This window comes from Lethenteron reissneri, chromosome 46, assembly GCF_015708825.2.
Source record: "Lethenteron reissneri isolate LAM-NWPU_2019-01 chromosome 46, ASM1570882v1, whole genome shotgun sequence".
Taxonomy (NCBI): domain Eukaryota; kingdom Metazoa; phylum Chordata; class Hyperoartia; order Petromyzontiformes; family Petromyzontidae; genus Lethenteron; species Lethenteron reissneri.
The window spans coordinates 1,937,163-1,954,865 of NC_083824.1; the positions used below are offsets into that span (position 1 = coordinate 1,937,163).

General features: G+C 49.2%; 1 protein-coding gene across 3 annotated transcripts in view; it reads left to right on the top strand.

Moving 5' to 3' along the window:
• Window positions 1-17,703, top strand: part of LOC133354243 (endoplasmic reticulum aminopeptidase 1-like) — a 39,735-nt gene that overhangs the window by 14,511 nt on the left and 7,521 nt on the right. For 2 of the 3 annotated variants that reach the window (XM_061570939.1, XM_061570940.1), the window contains exons 8-18: window positions 928-1,041; window positions 2,802-2,936; window positions 4,919-5,050; window positions 8,182-8,354; window positions 8,896-8,975; window positions 10,560-10,743; window positions 12,361-12,511; window positions 15,017-15,201; window positions 15,693-15,860; window positions 16,365-16,508; window positions 16,969-17,050. In XM_061570939.1, coding sequence (XP_061426923.1) covers window positions 928-1,041; window positions 2,802-2,936; window positions 4,919-5,050; window positions 8,182-8,354; window positions 8,896-8,975; window positions 10,560-10,743; window positions 12,361-12,511; window positions 15,017-15,201; window positions 15,693-15,860; window positions 16,365-16,508; window positions 16,969-17,050 — 1,548 coding nt within the window. The remainder of the gene's footprint in view (window positions 1-927; window positions 1,042-2,801; window positions 2,937-4,918; window positions 5,051-8,181; window positions 8,355-8,895; window positions 8,976-10,559; window positions 10,744-12,360; window positions 12,512-15,016; window positions 15,202-15,692; window positions 15,861-16,364; window positions 16,509-16,968; window positions 17,051-17,703) is intronic. The other variant, XM_061570941.1, reaches the window with a different exon arrangement.

A 17,703-nucleotide genomic window follows, 5' to 3' on the forward strand; every position in this document is an offset into this window, starting at 1 on the left:
GACGAGGCCACAAAGAAGGCTGTCTCTGGCGTAGGTCAGTCAGTTTCAAAGACAATACCATATAACACATTCCTGCGGAGGGAGCTGGTAGGAACGTTGGGTTGCTCGGTCAATGGCCATGGTCATTCCTCAAATATGGCCGACTGTGAGGGCGGGCACAAGCCGGCGTGAGTAGGTTAAACGTTGAGTTTTATCAGGGCACCACGGGGTGACCAGCCCCTCCCCACCCAGCCCCACTCCACCCAGCCCCACCCAGCCCCTCCCCACCTTCCCCACCCAGCCCCTCCCCACCCTCCCCATCCCCACCCTCCCCACCCAGCCCCTCCCCACCCTCCCCTCCCCACCCAGCCCCTCCCCACCTTCTCCTCCCCACCCAGCCCCTCCTTGCATGACGGACGGACACAATAATCCCCTGTGGGCTGGTGTAACCAGGAGGTTTCTACCAGCATTATCACAGCATGTTTTGTTTGCATGTTCGCCACAAGTACGTGTGGTTAATGCATCCTCGGTGCCTTGCAAAATGTTTCTATTTGGTGTTTGAACATCTTAACACCTATTGTATTGGCAGACAAGGTAAAACCTATTATTATGATTCATAATTCAGTTATTTTGGTGTGTGTGTATATTGAACTTCTTTCGCACTGTACAATTGTCATTATATTGTTTGTGCATGCCAACATTCCTCCTCTGGTTTGGCTGAAAAACCAAATCAATTGGCAGCCATAACGTGGCAACTTGATTTCATTGGCCCTGTCGGTTGGCGGAGGGTTACAGTTAAACACTAACATACCTACAACGATCTAATCCAAACTTATCATAAAGCGCAATTAAAGTGGTATCTGTGATTAGAATTATTAATCAGCGTTCGCTGTGGTTGGTTGCTGACACGGCGCGTATTTCTCTCTTGTTGCTCGGGCGTCTGCACAGTGGTTCGGGAACCTGGTGACCATGAACTGGTGGAACGACCTTTGGCTCAACGAGGGCTTTGCCACCTTCATGGAGTTCGTAGCGACCGACTCTCTGAAGCCTGACTGGCTAATGGTACGCACCGCACACCACGCCTCTCCCCCCACCACGCCTCTCCCCCCACCACGCCTCTCCCCCCACCACGCCTCTCCCCCCACCACGCTTCTCCCCTCTCCCCCCACCACGCCACACGCGAGCTCCACAAGCTGGGAACGCAACAAACACCACGCCACCACTTATTGGCGTACACTCGTTTGGGGGGTGCGTTGCCCCCTGCTGGCAGTGTGAAGCAAAGCGAAATTAACCCCCACGAGCCTGCTGTGTGGGCAGACCCCATTCAGCAGAGGATTGACAAAAGGAGCGTAAATGTACAGACTGCGAAGGTTCTTGCATTGTCTTTAAAACGGATTGACCTCCACCAGCTGCTCAACTCGAGATATTAACACTTTAATACTTACGATGATACAATGGAACAGGAAGTGTTAGGATATTCAAACACCAAATAGATGGCTTTTGCAAGGCAACGAGGCTGCATTAACCTACATACTTGGGGCAAAACATGCAAACAAACGTACATTTAAACTGATTTGGTGTCTATTCTTATTGTTTCATAATTTTGATACTGGCAAAGAAGTCCCATCGACTGCTCAACCCGAGCCACAAATGCGCTGATTCTTGCGTTCTCTTTCTCCTGTTCGCCTGTTGGCGTCCTGTGGTCTGTCACTTGAGACGAGGCCATAGAGAAGGCAGCTGTCTCTGGTGTAGGCCAATCAATTTCAAAGACAATGCATCATCAATTATCAGAGCATGTGTGTTTGCATGTTTTGTCACAAGTATGTGTGGTTAATGCAGACTTGATGTCTCGCAATGGATGTCTATTTGGTTTTTGAACATTTTAACACCTCCTGTGTTAATGGCAGAAAGGGTAAAGCCAATTATTTTTTAAATAATTTTCATACTGGAAAAAAGGTTCCAGGCTGTTGTGTGTCTGGTAGTATGTGTGTGATGTCTTTGTACTGTAGTGGTTAGTGCACTGTGCTACGAACCCAGCGACCCGACTTCGTTTGCCGCTCACGGCCAATGTCCATGACGTATATGTCTGTACCCGTGATCTCTGCGAGGTCGACTCGGCCTTGCATGAGTACCTGGTGTGGTCTGTAAATATTGGCACTGGGGAGACAGCCTTGCTGTGGTCCGGGACACCCCACTCCCTCGTGTACCATGCCGGCCTTCATAGGTGCTCGCAAATAGCACTTACCCCAACAGTCTGTTGAAAGCTATAGGCGGGGGCAGGGGGGGGGGTCTGTGTGCGTGTGGGCTGTAATTGCACTGTGTGGTGGTGGTGTGCAGCAGTTGTGCATAGTGGCGTCCAGTGCTCCCCGAGCTGCATTGGCTTCCGGTTGCCAAACGAATACATGACAAGGTCGCACTCGTTACACACAAAGTGCTTGCCACAAATGAACCACAATACCCTGCTGATCTCGTCAAGAAGCATACACCATCACGCGAACTCCGGTCGCAACGGCTTTTGGCTAGCCATCGAACAAAGACCGTCTGGAATGCTCTTCCTTCTGACATTAAGGAAGCCACTGGAGCTATGCACTTTTACATTTTGATAAAAAATTTTCTTCAGAACTGCTTTTTCTTTCATTTGTTGTCCTTCCCCCGCACCTACGATTAGCACAGTTGGCTATGTACGGTGCTAAAGAAGTTCAAAATACATACAACATACATACACTGGATGTGCTCCGTGCCTGTTCTGTACGGTGCATTCCATGTACATGCGGCACCGAGTATAACCGCAGCTGGTCCTCCTCTGTGCCCTGCGCTTGCAGATGGACGCCTTCCTTACGGAGGTGGTGATGGAAGCTCTGACCCAGGACTCGCTGCCTTCCTCACACGCCATCTCATCTGCGACTGTCGGCACCATGCAGATCGGAGAGATGTTTGACTCCGTCTCCTACAACAAGGTACCATGCCCCTCTACGCCATTCGTACCGTTCTCGCCCTAATCCCGTCCCTTAAAAAAACTCAACTCTTTTTAATTTTACCAGGTAAGGCCCACTGAGCTATAGAGTTCTCTTTGAGAAGCGGGTGCCAATTTCGGTGAATCCGAGTGCTGAATTAAGCATTGCCTCGGCCAATCAGTGACCTCCATTTATGAGCGTTTAGACCTCGACTGCTTTGTTTACATTACATGTTCTGTTTTGGCAGTGAAAACAGCTCGCTTGCAGACTCTGTTATTTCAACATGTAATTCCTATACAGTAAACCCTTGTATTGCGAGTAACTTGATCTGCGAGTGTTTTGCAAGACGAGCAACATTTTTTAATAAATATTAATTTGATAAACGAGCGAGGTCTTGCAATACGAGCAGTACGTACAGTATACGCTTTGTCTGCCGAGCGTCACGTGATCACAACTGAGCCGATGGTTCTTCTTTCTTTCTCGCTGCGGGATTGTGGGTAATCGTCTCCCATGCTCGGTCTCAGTCGGCGTGCCTCACTCGTATCGTCAACATCCGTGCGAGCGTATACTGCTTACTATCGTGTTGTGACCACGAGTGTGTGCGTAAAGCATGTTTTTTCTTTTTCTTTTGTGTCCAAGTGTAGTGACTGTTCTTTAGCAACTGTACTGCAAGTGAAAGTCGTCCAACACAATAACCCTCCTCTCCTCTCACTCGTCTCCCTCACACCAGCCACGATTAAATTTAATTAATAAATTTGATTACTTTATATTACATTTTAATAATAAAAATATAAAAAGGTATTTTGTATTAATAATTTTTATATGAATACAGTATTCTTGGGTTATGGAAAGAATCATCCGAGTTTCCATTAATTCTTATGGGTAAATTCGCTTTGATATACGAGTGCTTTGGATTGGAACACGTTTCTGGAACGAAGCATGCTCGCAATTCAAGGTTTTCCTATATTCTTTTAACCGTTATTTCGGTTCACAGTAGCTTTAGAGGAACGGTGATTTAGGTGGATACAGTTCTGTTCTATCAACATAATTGTAACATTCACGCATCATTTGTATGAATCGTAAGTAATTGATTCCCACACTCACATATCTTGCGTTTAACGAATCGATTTTAATTGATTTATCGATTTATCCATGTGTGTGTGTCATGTGCTTTGTGCCGCAACTGGTGGACAGATCGGGGTGTGAGGCTCACGATCAGTGTCATGAGAGCAGAATTAACGAATAAACCTCGACTCATTAAAAAAATGATGACGTTTCAGGCAATGGTCCTTCTTCATAGAACATTAGAGCAGCGTGGAGTGGTAGGGCGGGGACACGAGGAGGGAGAGAGTCGGTGCTGCCTGCAAGAGATCTAAAAGTTCTTCAAGATTGAAGCTTGCAAAATAGTTCTTCAGTTTAAAAGAGAAGATAACAAACTTTGACTTGAAACTTTTGTGACTGCAGGAATTCATTTTCTTTGGTGCTTTCGTTAAAGTCACGGAGATAGAAAAATAAAAATTAAGTGAATAAAAATTAAGTGATCGTCCCTCCTCCTGAAGGCGATCGCTTGTGTTGTGATCAAAACGTCGTGGTTTTTGTTTTATATTTATTATTTTTCTATCAACGTGACTTTACTGAAAGAACCAAAGAATATTATATTAAACTGTTAAATGCAAATAAGACACATCCATGTGTTTATTATTTTCATTGTTTACATCAGTTTGCTTAGATCAATCATCACAAAGAGTAATACAAAGTACTGATAATCCAAACTCTTCAACTGCCTGCATCTAAACTGCCCGCATCCCGACTTGGTTTGCATTCTTTTGCTTTCTGCTGTACAACACGCAGCTGAAGGCACGCCTGCTTTCCCATCCTCGCGACGCTCGTGAGTGTCGAATCTCAGCGTCCCTCCACCGTCGTCTGACGAGCGTTCCTCCGGACCCGCGTCACTTGCCCCCCCCCCCCCCCCCGCGCGTGTGCAGGGGGCGAGCGTGCTGAACATGCTGCGCACGTTTCTGACGCCCGCCGTCTTCGTGGAGGGCATACGGGACTACCTGCTCGTGCACAGCTACAGCAACGCGCACACCGACGACCTCTGGGAGTCGTTGACGCAGGTGAGGCGCAAGGGGTTAACGGCGTAACGACGCCGTGAGCTTGTGCGGGAGCCGACCGCCAACTATGCGCACCTGCAGCACGGCAAAGCCACAGTGCAATTACAGCGCAACAGACAAAGATCCCCCGTATAGCCTTAACAGACTCTTGGGGCAAGTGCTCTTAGTGAGTAGCACCTATGAAGGACGACACGGCACACGAGGGAGTGGGTAGCCGTACCAGGTACTTATTTAAGGCCGAGGTGACCTAGGAGAAATCCACGAGTTCAGATATAAACGTCGTGGATGTTGGCCATGCGCCGTAATCGTGGAAGTGGTGGTGTGTGCCCGTGATCTGGTGCTCTTGCCGGGGGAGAGTCGGTGGATCCAGGCAGATTTGTGGAACTCCCTGACATGGTGGGGCGCTTGCTGGCGGCCCTGAGTTCGCAGTACAGTAGGTGGGGCTGTGAGGAGTTTCTCTGTGTTCATTGGAGTGTTGTTATCCCTCTCCTATTTGTGAGTTTTCTCTGCTGGGTGCTCTGCTATTCTACCCACAGGCTAAACACTCTTTAAAAAACGAACATTTCCAAACGTCCCTATGTATGTTGAACTTCTTTTGCAACGTACATAGCTAACAGTGCTGATCTGAGGTGACAATTCCTCCTGGGAAAGAGTTTGTTACTCAGCGCTGTTTTTGCTCGATTGGTAAATTACATTATTATTCTTATCGTTTCTCCCGCAGCAGCATTGGCAGGAGTCTTGGTAAGAAACAGGATTTTTTTAAGGCTTCGGTTCACTTAAGTCTGGCATGGCCTGTGGGGATACATGATTCACTTTAGCATCCACTCGGGGCTAACAGTCATCCCCATCAGCTGGTAAAACTTGCGTGAAACATTCTGAGAATATCACAAGTAGTTGACGTAAGTGAACAACACTAAACCATTTTCCCGTGATGAAAGAAACGCTCGTAATGTTGGAACACAGTCCACGTTGTGCCTTTCCTGTTTGAAAATTGTTGTACAGTGATCTCTTGTCTTTCGTAGGACAATGTTAAATCAGGAATCGTGGGCTATAATGGTGTCCCGCACCTTCGATGAGCACAATTGGCTATGTACGGCGTGCAAGAAGTTCAACATATACATATACTAGCTTTACTACCCGGCTTCGCCCGGGGCTTGGATTAACCACGCCCAGCCGCCTTTGTCTCCCCAGTGGTGATGTTCACACACCACACCAGTTACTCGTTTGAGGCTGAGTCGACCTAGGGGAGGCCCAGGAGCGGTTGAAATAATCGTCACCGGTGGTGGCCATGAGCGGGAATCGAACTCGGGTCGCCGGGTTCGTAGCGCAGCACGCTCACCGCTACACTACAATGCGTTTAATCTTCCGCATGCGCGGGTCACATGACGTCATATCGCTTACTTGCCGTGCAAAAAATATATGCATTATTGCTCCCCCCCCCCCCCCCCCAAAAAAAACAAAAGTGTATTTTAATAATTTTTGCTTGGTGTACAGTCTGGAAAGTACTCACATGGCAAATTTCAAGTTTGTTGCATGTCGGGAAGTACGCTAAACAATTTGAACAGACACACATAATCACAACTTTGCCTTTTTTATATATGGAGATATACGTGTCATTTGGGGGTTTTTGTTCGGACTTTACAAATGGGACGTCATATTATAGTAAACTGAACAAAGTGGGAACGTTGTAATGAGTTTTGTTGCAGTAGATTAAGGGATACATCTACGGTGATGTAATAGCCAAATCGAGGAGCTTGCGTGTGAATCGGCCCCATATATAATAATATAATAATTACTTATGTATCTTGGAAATGGACACTTGAGACTAAGTACTTTATTTCAGTAGGCTCCTCCATTGGGATGTTAGCCTAACATCAGTCACATTGTTTATGTTTAGCTCTTGGGTGGAAACCAGAGAACCTGGAGGAGACCTACGCTGAACAGGGGGAGAACAGAGAACATTGACACGGAAAGGCACCCAAGGCGGGAATGGAACCCATGTCGTTCTTGCTGCAGGGCACAAGTGTTAGAACTGGGCCATGCTGCCGACCTAATAACCAGTGTCCTTACAAGGTTGGGGTTGTGAATGGCGTTGCATTGAGAAGTGTCATGACTGGAACTTACAGGAAGACTCAACCCACGCAAAGAATCAAAGTTGGGTACTTGGATTCAAACCCAGGTCCTCAGCAGTGCCCGGCTAAGTGCTCGGAGCCCTGTCCCGGCTGCCACACCTCAACACCTCTTATCTCGTGTATACTTACCCAAACTGTGTGTCCCGAGCTGTCTAACGTGAGTTTGAAATGCAATCGGTGAAAAATAAATTTACTCTTAGGCATGTTTTAGTGACATGACTTTTAAGATAAGGTAATAATTTTTTGGTTGCAACTTCCTTTAACTCATGCAGTGATCCTGTCCAGTCGAAAAAAATTATCATAGCTTGTGGCCGTGTGTTTGGTGAGGCAGGAGTGCTATATGTAGGGGAGATTGGGCGCTAACGAAGAACACTCAAAAGGAGGTGTTGGCATTTGAGTAGAGGTGTCTTGAGACAGATGCTAGAAACGTGGCGGCAAGGCGGTAATAAGCATTGCGCAAGGCTGGAAGAGGAACATGGCAGGCGAGTGTTGTCGATAGAATTGGGCAAAAGCGGTTGAGCTGGCGGGGGGGGGGGGGTACGTGTGTATAGAATGGGTGAGGGCCGGTTGCCGAGACGAACATTGGAGCGGTCTCCACGATTCCGGCATCCCAGGCGGAAGAGCTAAAGAGCAGTTGGTGGAGGTACTGTCAGGACCGATCTTGGACGTCGCATGTTGACTTACACTGCGGCTGCAGCGCCTAGCGGAGGGTGGGGAATGTGCGAGGTGTGGTGGTGATGTCGGCTTTGGCCGCGACGACATCTCGGTCTCGATGCAGCCAAGCTCCTATTAACGACTTTTATTTGACCAGATCAGGCCCCACTGAGCTACGTCGCTCTTTTCCAGAAGCGACCTGGCCGTCGCAAATGACGTGGCTCTGGGTGTCAGACGCGGTCCGGCCGCATGCACTGATGCCTTCTTTATTGAGGGCGATATTGGCACGTAAAATAAATATGGACTGTTTGACGAGTGCGCACGCCTGTATCCGCCGTGCGAGCGCAGAGCGCGGACCAGCATTTGGGGCACTCCGTCAATGTGACGGAGGTGATGGGGACCTGGGTGAGGCAACGCGGCTTCCCGCTGCTCACGCTCGCCGCCGTCAACAAGGAATTAAAGATCGCATACAAGCAAGAGCCGTTTCCCATCGAGTCTGCAGAAGCATCTATCGCACCAAGGTAAAAACGTACAGCATGCGGCAGCGGCGTATGGTTATTGCCACACCCCACCCACTCTTGTGCAGTCGCGGCCTTAGCTGGTTTTTTGTGTGCTGTATGTTTGTATGTTGAACAACTTTCGCACCGTACGTCGCCAACTGTGCCCCTGCATGCGAGAGCTTTGTTGCTCTGTAAAGTTGTCACGCCTAAGGTCAAATTACTCAGAACGCATTACATCGCGGGCTGCTGTGCAAGGTTGAGCCTGGATAACGTTTGGATGGGTCATCACCGTTCAAGAACGGGCATCATGGGCTGCTGCGGGGCTACGTTGTCATCCGAGCACAGTGCAGAAAAATCCGTTGTTGTGCTGTACCATGCTCCCAATATATATATACACTTCATGCCTTAATCAACCCGTACTAACCAGGACGGCAAACTACGGTTAAATAACACCCATGACCCACACGGTGTGGGGGAAACCCTCATCCCACAGTGGATTGACCAAAAGGGCCCTACGTGTGCAATGTTGTCATGCATTTGTTACGCTTGTCTGTTTGAACAGCAGCCTGTGGCAAATCCCACTCACCTTCATCACCAGCGACATCTCAACCTCGCAAAGCAAGCTCATCACGGATAAACAAGGTTCTGTTTGCTCTGTCAGTGCCACTCACTTTATCGTTGTTTTATGCGTGGGGGCTGTTAACGACGCGTTCATTATTCCGTTGCGGCCAGTCGATACGACCAGCCATGCCACGTGGGTGCGAAAACCGATATCATCCTGAGGCCTTGCTCCATTATCTTCCCCAAGCTTGCCTTAGTGAGTGGCATGCCCTTTTCTGCTCTGTGGCCCATAGTTCAGCATGACGCTTGTGTTACTCAGGAAAGTCCTCGCCGAGTCTCAAGACTTTTTTTCAGGAGGGTCCTGCCTAAGCTTTTGCAGTACGGAAGGGGCGATGCTGCTTTGTGTAAAATCCCAATTGAGTAATTAGAATTTTGAATAAATTTTAACCAATGCCAGCTACATTGTGTTTTTTTGTTTTAGCTGTGCAGTAAATCTTACATAGAACTTTCAACAAACGTTGCATGGAATGCCCTCAACTGGATCAGACATTGGAAGCTAAGCAGGTAGGGGCCTGGATAGTGCTTTGGTGGATGGCCATATGCCCAGGCAGGATAGGGCTATGGGGATACGTGGTGGCCGGAGAGGGCAGTACAGAAACATTCATTGCTGTACAGATCCTGCCTCTCTCTCTCTCCCCGCCTTCACAACCCAGACTGACCAGAGTGGTCAAGTATGGTCAGCTAGCCCACATTTAACCTGCGCTACGGGGGGGAGGAGACCTTCATCCAGCAATGCTTCTTCACAAAGGGCTGTACATGTGTAGGGGTGTTACGCTACACATGTACAAAGGTCTATAAATGTTACGGGGGGGAGGAGACCTTCATCCAGCAATGCTTCTTCACAAAGAGCTCTACATGTGTAGGGGTGTTACGCTACACATGTACAAAGGTCTATAAATGTTACGGGGGGGGAGGAGACCTTCATCCAGCAATGCTTCTTCACAAAGGGCTCTACATGTGTAGGGGTACCTCATTTGCCAGAAAAAATATGATTATTGTTTTTTTACCCTTCTCTCTGGCAACAAAACTGACACCTTTTTACAAGGAGTCATGTTTGCATAGACCGCAATACCTGCAGTCATAATACAAACAAAAGAACATAACTCTGATAATGTGCACTGTCCTTGAAGTTGATTGGTCCACACCCGAGACAGCTTTCCTTAGAGCCTAGTCTCACATGGGTTGGACCAGATGACGCCAAAAGTTGTGCGCCTTTTGGCGTCATCTGGTCCAACCCATGTCAGACTAGGCTCTAAGGAAAGCTGTCTCGGGGGTGGACCAATCAACTTCAAGGACAGTGCACATTATCAGAGTTATGTTCTTTTGTTTGTATTATGACTGCAGGTATTGCGGTCTATGCAAACATGACTCCTTGCAAAAAGGTGTCAGTTTTGTTGCCAGATAGAAGGGTAAAGAACCAATTATCATGTGTAGGGGTGTTACGCTGCACATGTACAAAGGTCTCTAAATGTGGGAATGGCTTCCTGTCTACCACCTAAATATGTCCCCTTCGATTCAAACTTTTTGTTAAATCCCTCATGCTCTGTCTCTCGCACACGCCACATGTATGCACCTATATTGCCGCCCCCCCCCCCCCTTCAACAGGAGATATAGCGGTGACGAAGTCGACGGAGTGGATAAAGGCCAACACGAACATGACGGGCTTTTACGTGGTGGACTACGGGAAGGACGGCTGGGCCACCTTCGCCAATAAACTGACAACCTCGAAGAGCTTCCTCTCCCCCGCAGACCGTGCCAACCTCCTCAATGATGTCTTCTACCTCCTCAAGTGAGAGGCTCTCACCGTGGCTTTGAGTTTTTTGTGGGGAGCGGTGGCGCATTGGTTGGCACACTGCGCTTAGAACCCGACGGCCCGAGTTTGATTCGCGCTTACGGCCAACATTGGTGACGGATATCTAAACCAGGCCCAGGCCTCCCCTAGGTCCCCTCAGCTGATACGAGTACCTGGTGGTGTGGTGTAAGCATTGGGGAGACAATTGCAACCCCGGCGTGGTGCTGGCCACCCGCCCCCTCGTTTGCCGTGCCGGCCTTCATAGCTGCTTGCCAAACAGCACTTTCCTCATCAGTCTGTTGAAGGCGACAAGGGGGGAGCTCTTTTAACTTTGGTAGTGGTGTTGATATGCTGGGACGATGGTGTGGTAATGATGCTGGGCCCTTACTGCTATAAACTAGCTGTGAATTCATCATCGTCGGTGTCCCCTCTGTCCAGCTGTCCAGTGTGAAATGGCTTCACAAGATGTTAAAATGCTGGTTTTCCAGTAAAAAAAAATAATTCTTGCTGAAATGTGCATTGAGAAACTGCTCGACTTCCCCACGCAAAGTGGTACCTATTTTATGGACACCGGAACGATGATGGATTGAGTCAATCCCAAATAAGGATTGAACTCGCAACCGTTTGTTGTGTGAGCCCCTTGCACTGAGCCACCTGGCCAGTTTGTCTATACATATGACAGAGGGATCGTTCAACATTGTTAACATTTATCATGGTTGAACGCTACCTTATAGCTCGATACAAAGCATACGACTGAAATCTCAAGTTTAACATAAGTATATTGTGATTATTATTTTAGCCGAAAGTTATTGTATAATGTTAGGTTTATGCCACTTGCTGTTTTTATGCACATGTTTGCTTTAGTGTATTACCAAGGGGGGGGGTCTCCCTTGTAAAACACCGAGCTGCCACCTTGTTGTAAATGGTGTCCATCTACAGCCAGGCTTCTGTCGATCCACTGCCAATTGAGGGCCTCTGCCCTATGTTCTTGCGGGTTGCGGAGCCTATTTAACCATACTTCACCATGCCGGTCAGTGTGGATTGATGGAGGCAGGGAGCATAGATGTAGCACGGAATTAATGAACCTACAATTGTTTTTTTTGCTGCACTGCCTTCTGCTCACGCCGTATTCTCGCAGTAGCCGACATCAGGTGTCTTATACGCTGTGGTCTCCCCTTCTTATACGCTGTGGTATCCAGGCTTAGCTTCTGGGATCTGATGAGATCGGGAGCACCCAGGTGATTTGGTTCTCGGTTGTAAAGTATACGACCGAATCGATGAAAATATGAGCGTATAAAACTGTAAATTATAAAGCCTGATGTTCACTTTTAAAATTGCTAAGTGGTTAATAAAGCTCCATCGACAAGCATCAACTTTTTAAAGTCACTTTTTCTGACAAAAGGAGGTAGGTGGTGAAAGAGCATCTATTTAACAGTGTCAATAAAGATTCATAAATATATATTTTTTTTGTTAGGCCACTTAAAGATCATAATATCGGCTGCTATAACTTAAGTGTTCATGTTTGCTCATGTTGCATAATATCTAAAGGGGAAATGACGCGAGTTCCTACCCCTCTCTCATTGGAGCTTTGTTCTTTGTCCCCCCGCGTTTCAGCATTGGCCGAGTAGATGTCGAAGATGCCATGCCGCTACTGTCCTTCCTCCCCAACGAAACGAACGTCACTCCGTGGAAGGTGGCGCTGATGCACCTGGACCGAGTGCTGCTCATCCTCTCCTCCCACACCAATGACGTCCAGCTGCTGCAGGTTTGGAACCGGCCGCACCCAGGCCGCTGGGATCCACTGGGACCTGGCCGCGTTTACACCTCCGCTAGCCCCCCGTGTGTCACAAGTGTCCGTGGGCACCAGTTGTCCACGTTGCCTTGGACCGGGCAGGTGTGTGGCTCTGTGGGGGGCGCTGCGGCACGCCGATCTGGCACCGTCTCGGTTTGTGTGCCACCCCGGCTACGTGTAACTGCGCGGCTGCCCAATAGCCAGCCGGTCCACATGGTTGAGGGCTGTCCCTTACGATGAATAGAAGTGGAATGAGAGAGCTGTCTGAACTGAATGAAGTAGCGATTGAGTGGCCCGGGGTGACTTTGGATACGGGCTTGTGGGAGCCAATGCAAGAAGAAGCAGCTGGGATCTCCTGAGAGGGGAGCAGGAGGACTCACGAGGTCAGAGCTACTGGGCCACCGGGAGTTTAATCCGGATCTCTGCAGTGATGGGTCCCCCCTTGACGCAGGGCACAACCAAAAAGACAGACGCGTCTCATCTTGTGGGTCAGAGGTCCGAGCGCTGAGCTTGCATCGCTGTGAATCTTGCCTTTGAGTCCAGGATTCAGTCTGCTGTGATCAAACAGGATTCTTAAGTATAGTGAGGTGATGGTGTCTTCCCAGTCGCCGTTGAGTGTCTCATAAAAACATCCGTCACGTTACATTTGAGTTTCGTGCTTAATTAGACAAAATGCCAGCATTGAGTATGATAATATCGGTTTGACTGTCACCCGGCCAACATTTACTTTCAGTGGTAGAGCCCTTGAGGTCAACTACTGTGTGGACCAGAGATCATTTAAAGGGATCTCAGAAGTAGCTCATCATATTCAACCTTCCCTATCATTCCCATACCTCGACCCTCCTCGTGCAACTGCACTGGCTCCCTATCTATTACCGTTGCCTATTCAAATTCCTCACTCTGGTCTACAAATCCCTTCATGGCCTTGCCCCACCATATCAAGCCACTCTTGTATCTTTCTATGTCGCCTGCTCGCCCTCTACATTCTCACTCTTTGCTGTCTCTCTCCTCCTCTTCTCGCCCAATCCACGCTTTCGCTCTTTTTCTCTTCTCTCCCCCCTTCACTGGAATAAACGTCCCGTCCACATTAAGCAGTCGCCTTCGCGCACTAGTTTCCGCTCCGCCCTCAAAACTCTCTTATTGTTCACCCAGTTCACCCCACCGTTGCTGTTCCGTCTTCATATTCTCATCATATGGCTGGCACTCATTAACCCATTCATTCAATCCATTCTTCATCATTTACTGCCATCAATTTAACTTTCGCCGAATTCACGCACCACAGATTAGCCCCATTGCTCCCTGTCATCTATTTCATTCGCCTCATCTCCACCATTACATTCATATGTACCATTGTTAATTCTGTGTAAAGTGCCTTGGATAAGGCGCTTATTAGATTCCTTTAAGAGGATGTAGTGGAACGTAGAGAGTCGATCTGCTCTGCGACCCTTCCCAAGGGGATTCTTTGTCTCGTGACACCGGCAGCACAAGCGGAATACAATTTGGGGAAAAGGCAATAAAAAAATGGAAAATAATATATCAAATGACAAGCTCCTAACCAGACCATTTCCCTCTGCAGAATCTTTATCTCTAGCGTTGACACTTTTTGTCGTGCTTCTGTATGTATATTGAACTTCTTTTGCACCATATGTAGCCAACTGTGCTTATCGGAGGTGTCTCTGTGAGTGAGACATTTGTTGCCTAACGCTGTGTGGAATCTACCTGGTCTGTCACTCCACACGAAGCTTCAGGTCTTCTCAGCCACAGTCATTCCCTCCCTTCTCTATTCTTTCCAAACGTGGACCCCTCTAATGGAACATCTGTGCCGGTTATAAACATTCGGACTGGCCTGTCTACGTTCCATCCTGGGTTTAACCAGGCTGGATTGTGTGAGGAGCTCACAAATCCTGGAAAGATCTGGACACATTCCCATCGGTGAGCTCCTCCAAAAGGCAAGGTTGCATTGGCTAGGTCATATAGCCTGCATGCCCAGCCACCACATGTCTAAACAGCTTTTGTTTGGCGAGATAGAGGGGGCTAAACGGGTTGAAAAAGAGATGGACTGATGCGGTTTATGAGGATGTGGAGCTGAGTGGACTTGCCAAACACTGGTACCAGCGGTGTCAAGATCGATCTGTAGGAGGGTCGTGAAGGACGCTATTGGACAGTTGGAGGCAGTCGCCCTCCAACAACAACGGAGGGCAAAGAAGAAAAGCTCACAACAACGAGCGGAGCGCCGAGCAGCTAAAATGTCACAAGTTGGCAAAGTATGGGGCACAGCTGGTGCATCCGCCAGTCATCTCTGTCAGTCGATCCGTGGCACCTGGGTCTGTCCCGTAACCTGTCGGCGACCCTTTCACACTTCACATGGCCTCAAAATGCATCTGGCCCGGCACAAGCGCCGTGGTGATGTCACCACCACTCAGTGGTGAATGTCGGCGGCTGCTGCTGCTGCTGTTGTTGTTGTTGTGCGTGAGACAGAAGTACATTGTGAAGCTGGGAGAGGAGCTCCTGCCGCAGCTGCCCTGGAACGAGTCTCGCGAGGAGGCCACGGTGCCCCAGCGCTCTCTGGACGCCGCGCTCGTGTCGGTGCTGTGCGCCTATGGCTCCTCAGAGTGCCTGAACAGGGCCACGGCTGCGTACAAGCAGTGGAGTGCCTCGGAGAGGTGAGGGCCCCCCCCCCCGGGTTCCCTTCCCGTTCGCCACAAACCTCGTCTTTTTGTCAAGGGACGACATTTCTCAAGTCCTGTGCCGGCAAGACTCTGCACGTTAGCCGTGTCATTCTATGTGTACGATGCATGGATAGTATGATAGGTGAGGACTGGCTTTGAGGGCATTTTTTGTAGGCTCACAAATGACCCTTCCGGTCAACTGGTGGCAGCCAGCAACAAGAGGCGTAGAAGCGACATGCGGGGCAATGAGGAGAGCGTCGGGCGGCTAAAACATTGCAAGTTGGCGTACAGTGCTTGTGTTGCATCCGCCTGTCAGCCCTGTGTATTTGACTCGAGCCGATTGCGTCACTTGCTTGAATCCTTGGCTACTCCCAGTGCAAGCATAGCGCACCTAGCCTAGCACATTTTGGCGACATCGTCTCAGCTTGGTAACGGATAGTTTTTTCCGCTGACGTTGACGGGAGTGGCGCTGTGTGCGCGTGCAGCCTGTCGGCGGACCTGATGGGCACGGTGCTGCGGGTGGCGGTGCGTGACGGAGACCAGTCCAAGTGGGACAGCGTGCAGGAGCACTACCACAGAGCCAAGTCCAGCACAGAGCAAGCCAAGTACCTGGAAGCACTGGCGAGCACCAGCGACGAGGACCAGCAGTGGAGGTGTGGCAAAGCCACGACCACGGACAGACAAATATTGCACAACCAACAGTCACCGAAATAAAGATTCCACAACCACAGGCAGATTCACCCCCCATGCAAAGATGTGTCTCGCCCTGGTATGCAGGAGATCGTGGGTTCGATCATGATTCTGACGCCTGTATATTTGGAGTCTCCCCGTGATTGCTTGGATTTTTCTCCGGGTCCTCCAGTTTTTCCCTCAATATTTAGAAACGTGCAATTTAGAGTATTTAGCTGATATACATTTCCACGTGAAAAACCACTTTGAGCTTCCATTTGTGGCCAGGTCGCTTCTGAACAAGAGCTATGCAGCTCAGTGGGCCTTACCTGATAAAACAAAAACAAAATAGTTTAAATAGTTTTTAGTTTTAGTTCTGATGTATAGACTTTCGGGGGACGTGCTGTGTGCGAGCAGCTACCCAGGCTGGTGTCGCCAGTACCAAGAGTTGCTGTGGATTTGTGGGGGATTGTCCTGCGCATCTACAGGCTGCTGGAGAATGCGACGGCCGGCATTGAGGTCAGGAGCCAGGAGCTTCCGCGCATCGTGGGCGTGATGGCGCGCACCTCCTGGACCGGGCGACTAATCACCTGGGACTTCCTGAGGAAGAGATGGGGCCTGCTCGTGGAGAAGTACGATGCCGTGATCCCCCGATGCCACTATCACCACCTCTACCGCCGCCGCCACTATTGCCACCACAACCATCAGTGGCGTTGCCATTCCCACCGTAGCCTTGATGACCACCGCTGAGGGTCACCCCCCTTGACCACCAGCAGCTCCATTGCTGTCGCTCACTTTAGCCACCACTGGCCACTGCAGTTTACGAGCACCACTACTACTACTACCACCACCACCAGTACCGCACGTGGGAGTAAACCAGAGCAGAAGCGACTCGCGGAGCAATCTTGGTAGCTCGGGGCGGTGTGGTCACATGACGTCGACGTTCGCCTCCCAACTGCAGCGATAAGAGACTTGCGTCACGTCTTCGTTTCTTGCGGTTGGCGGTGTCTGCTGTGCAGTGTATGGCGCCGTAGTATTTTTATTTCATATTCGCCGCGGTAATAACCAGGGTGGGTCTGCTGGCTTGCGCAGGTTTTCCTTGGGCTCCTTTGCGCTCTCTAACATGGTGATGTCGGTGACCTCGGGATTCTCCAGCACGTACCACCTCGACCAGGTGGGCGCTCTGCACGCAGACGCGACTGGGATGTTGCGCGACAACGCAGCGGTCGAGACGCAAACACTTACCATTGCCACCAAACGAGCCTCGTTACCAGTCCCCTCGGTGTGAGCGCATCCTTGAAAGTGCTTTGCAATGCGTGCATTGTGCCATTCACGTATCTTAGCAGTTAAAGGGGCAATGCAACTTGGCAACAAAGAGCACTTATCTTGTTGGTGCTGTACGTGTCTCGGCTGCGGGGTCGCCAGGTTTTGTAATGCGAGTCTGGAGCTTTGTTTTTGGGGGGAAAAATGCTTTAGAAGGACCGCCAGGTGCTCCATTGAGGTTTTATTGTCACTTGTTGGTGAGATGTCACAGTGATCTCACTGGAGAGCCAGATCAAGTGATGCATTTAAAGTTTTCACATGAACGAAGCTTTAGACTTAATTTCGGACAGCCTTGAACACACAGCTAACGTTTCTATCTTAAAAATAACATGTTTGGTGACGTGTTTATAAGGACTTCCTGCATATCCTGACGTTCTCAAACTTGTTCTGAAGATGCTTGACAATATTTTTTTTAATGAAACGTATTTAATCGGTAGTGAGAATTGTTTTCTAACTCACCCGTGAACTTAAACGGTAATAACTTGAGCGTTAAACGCTTGTACA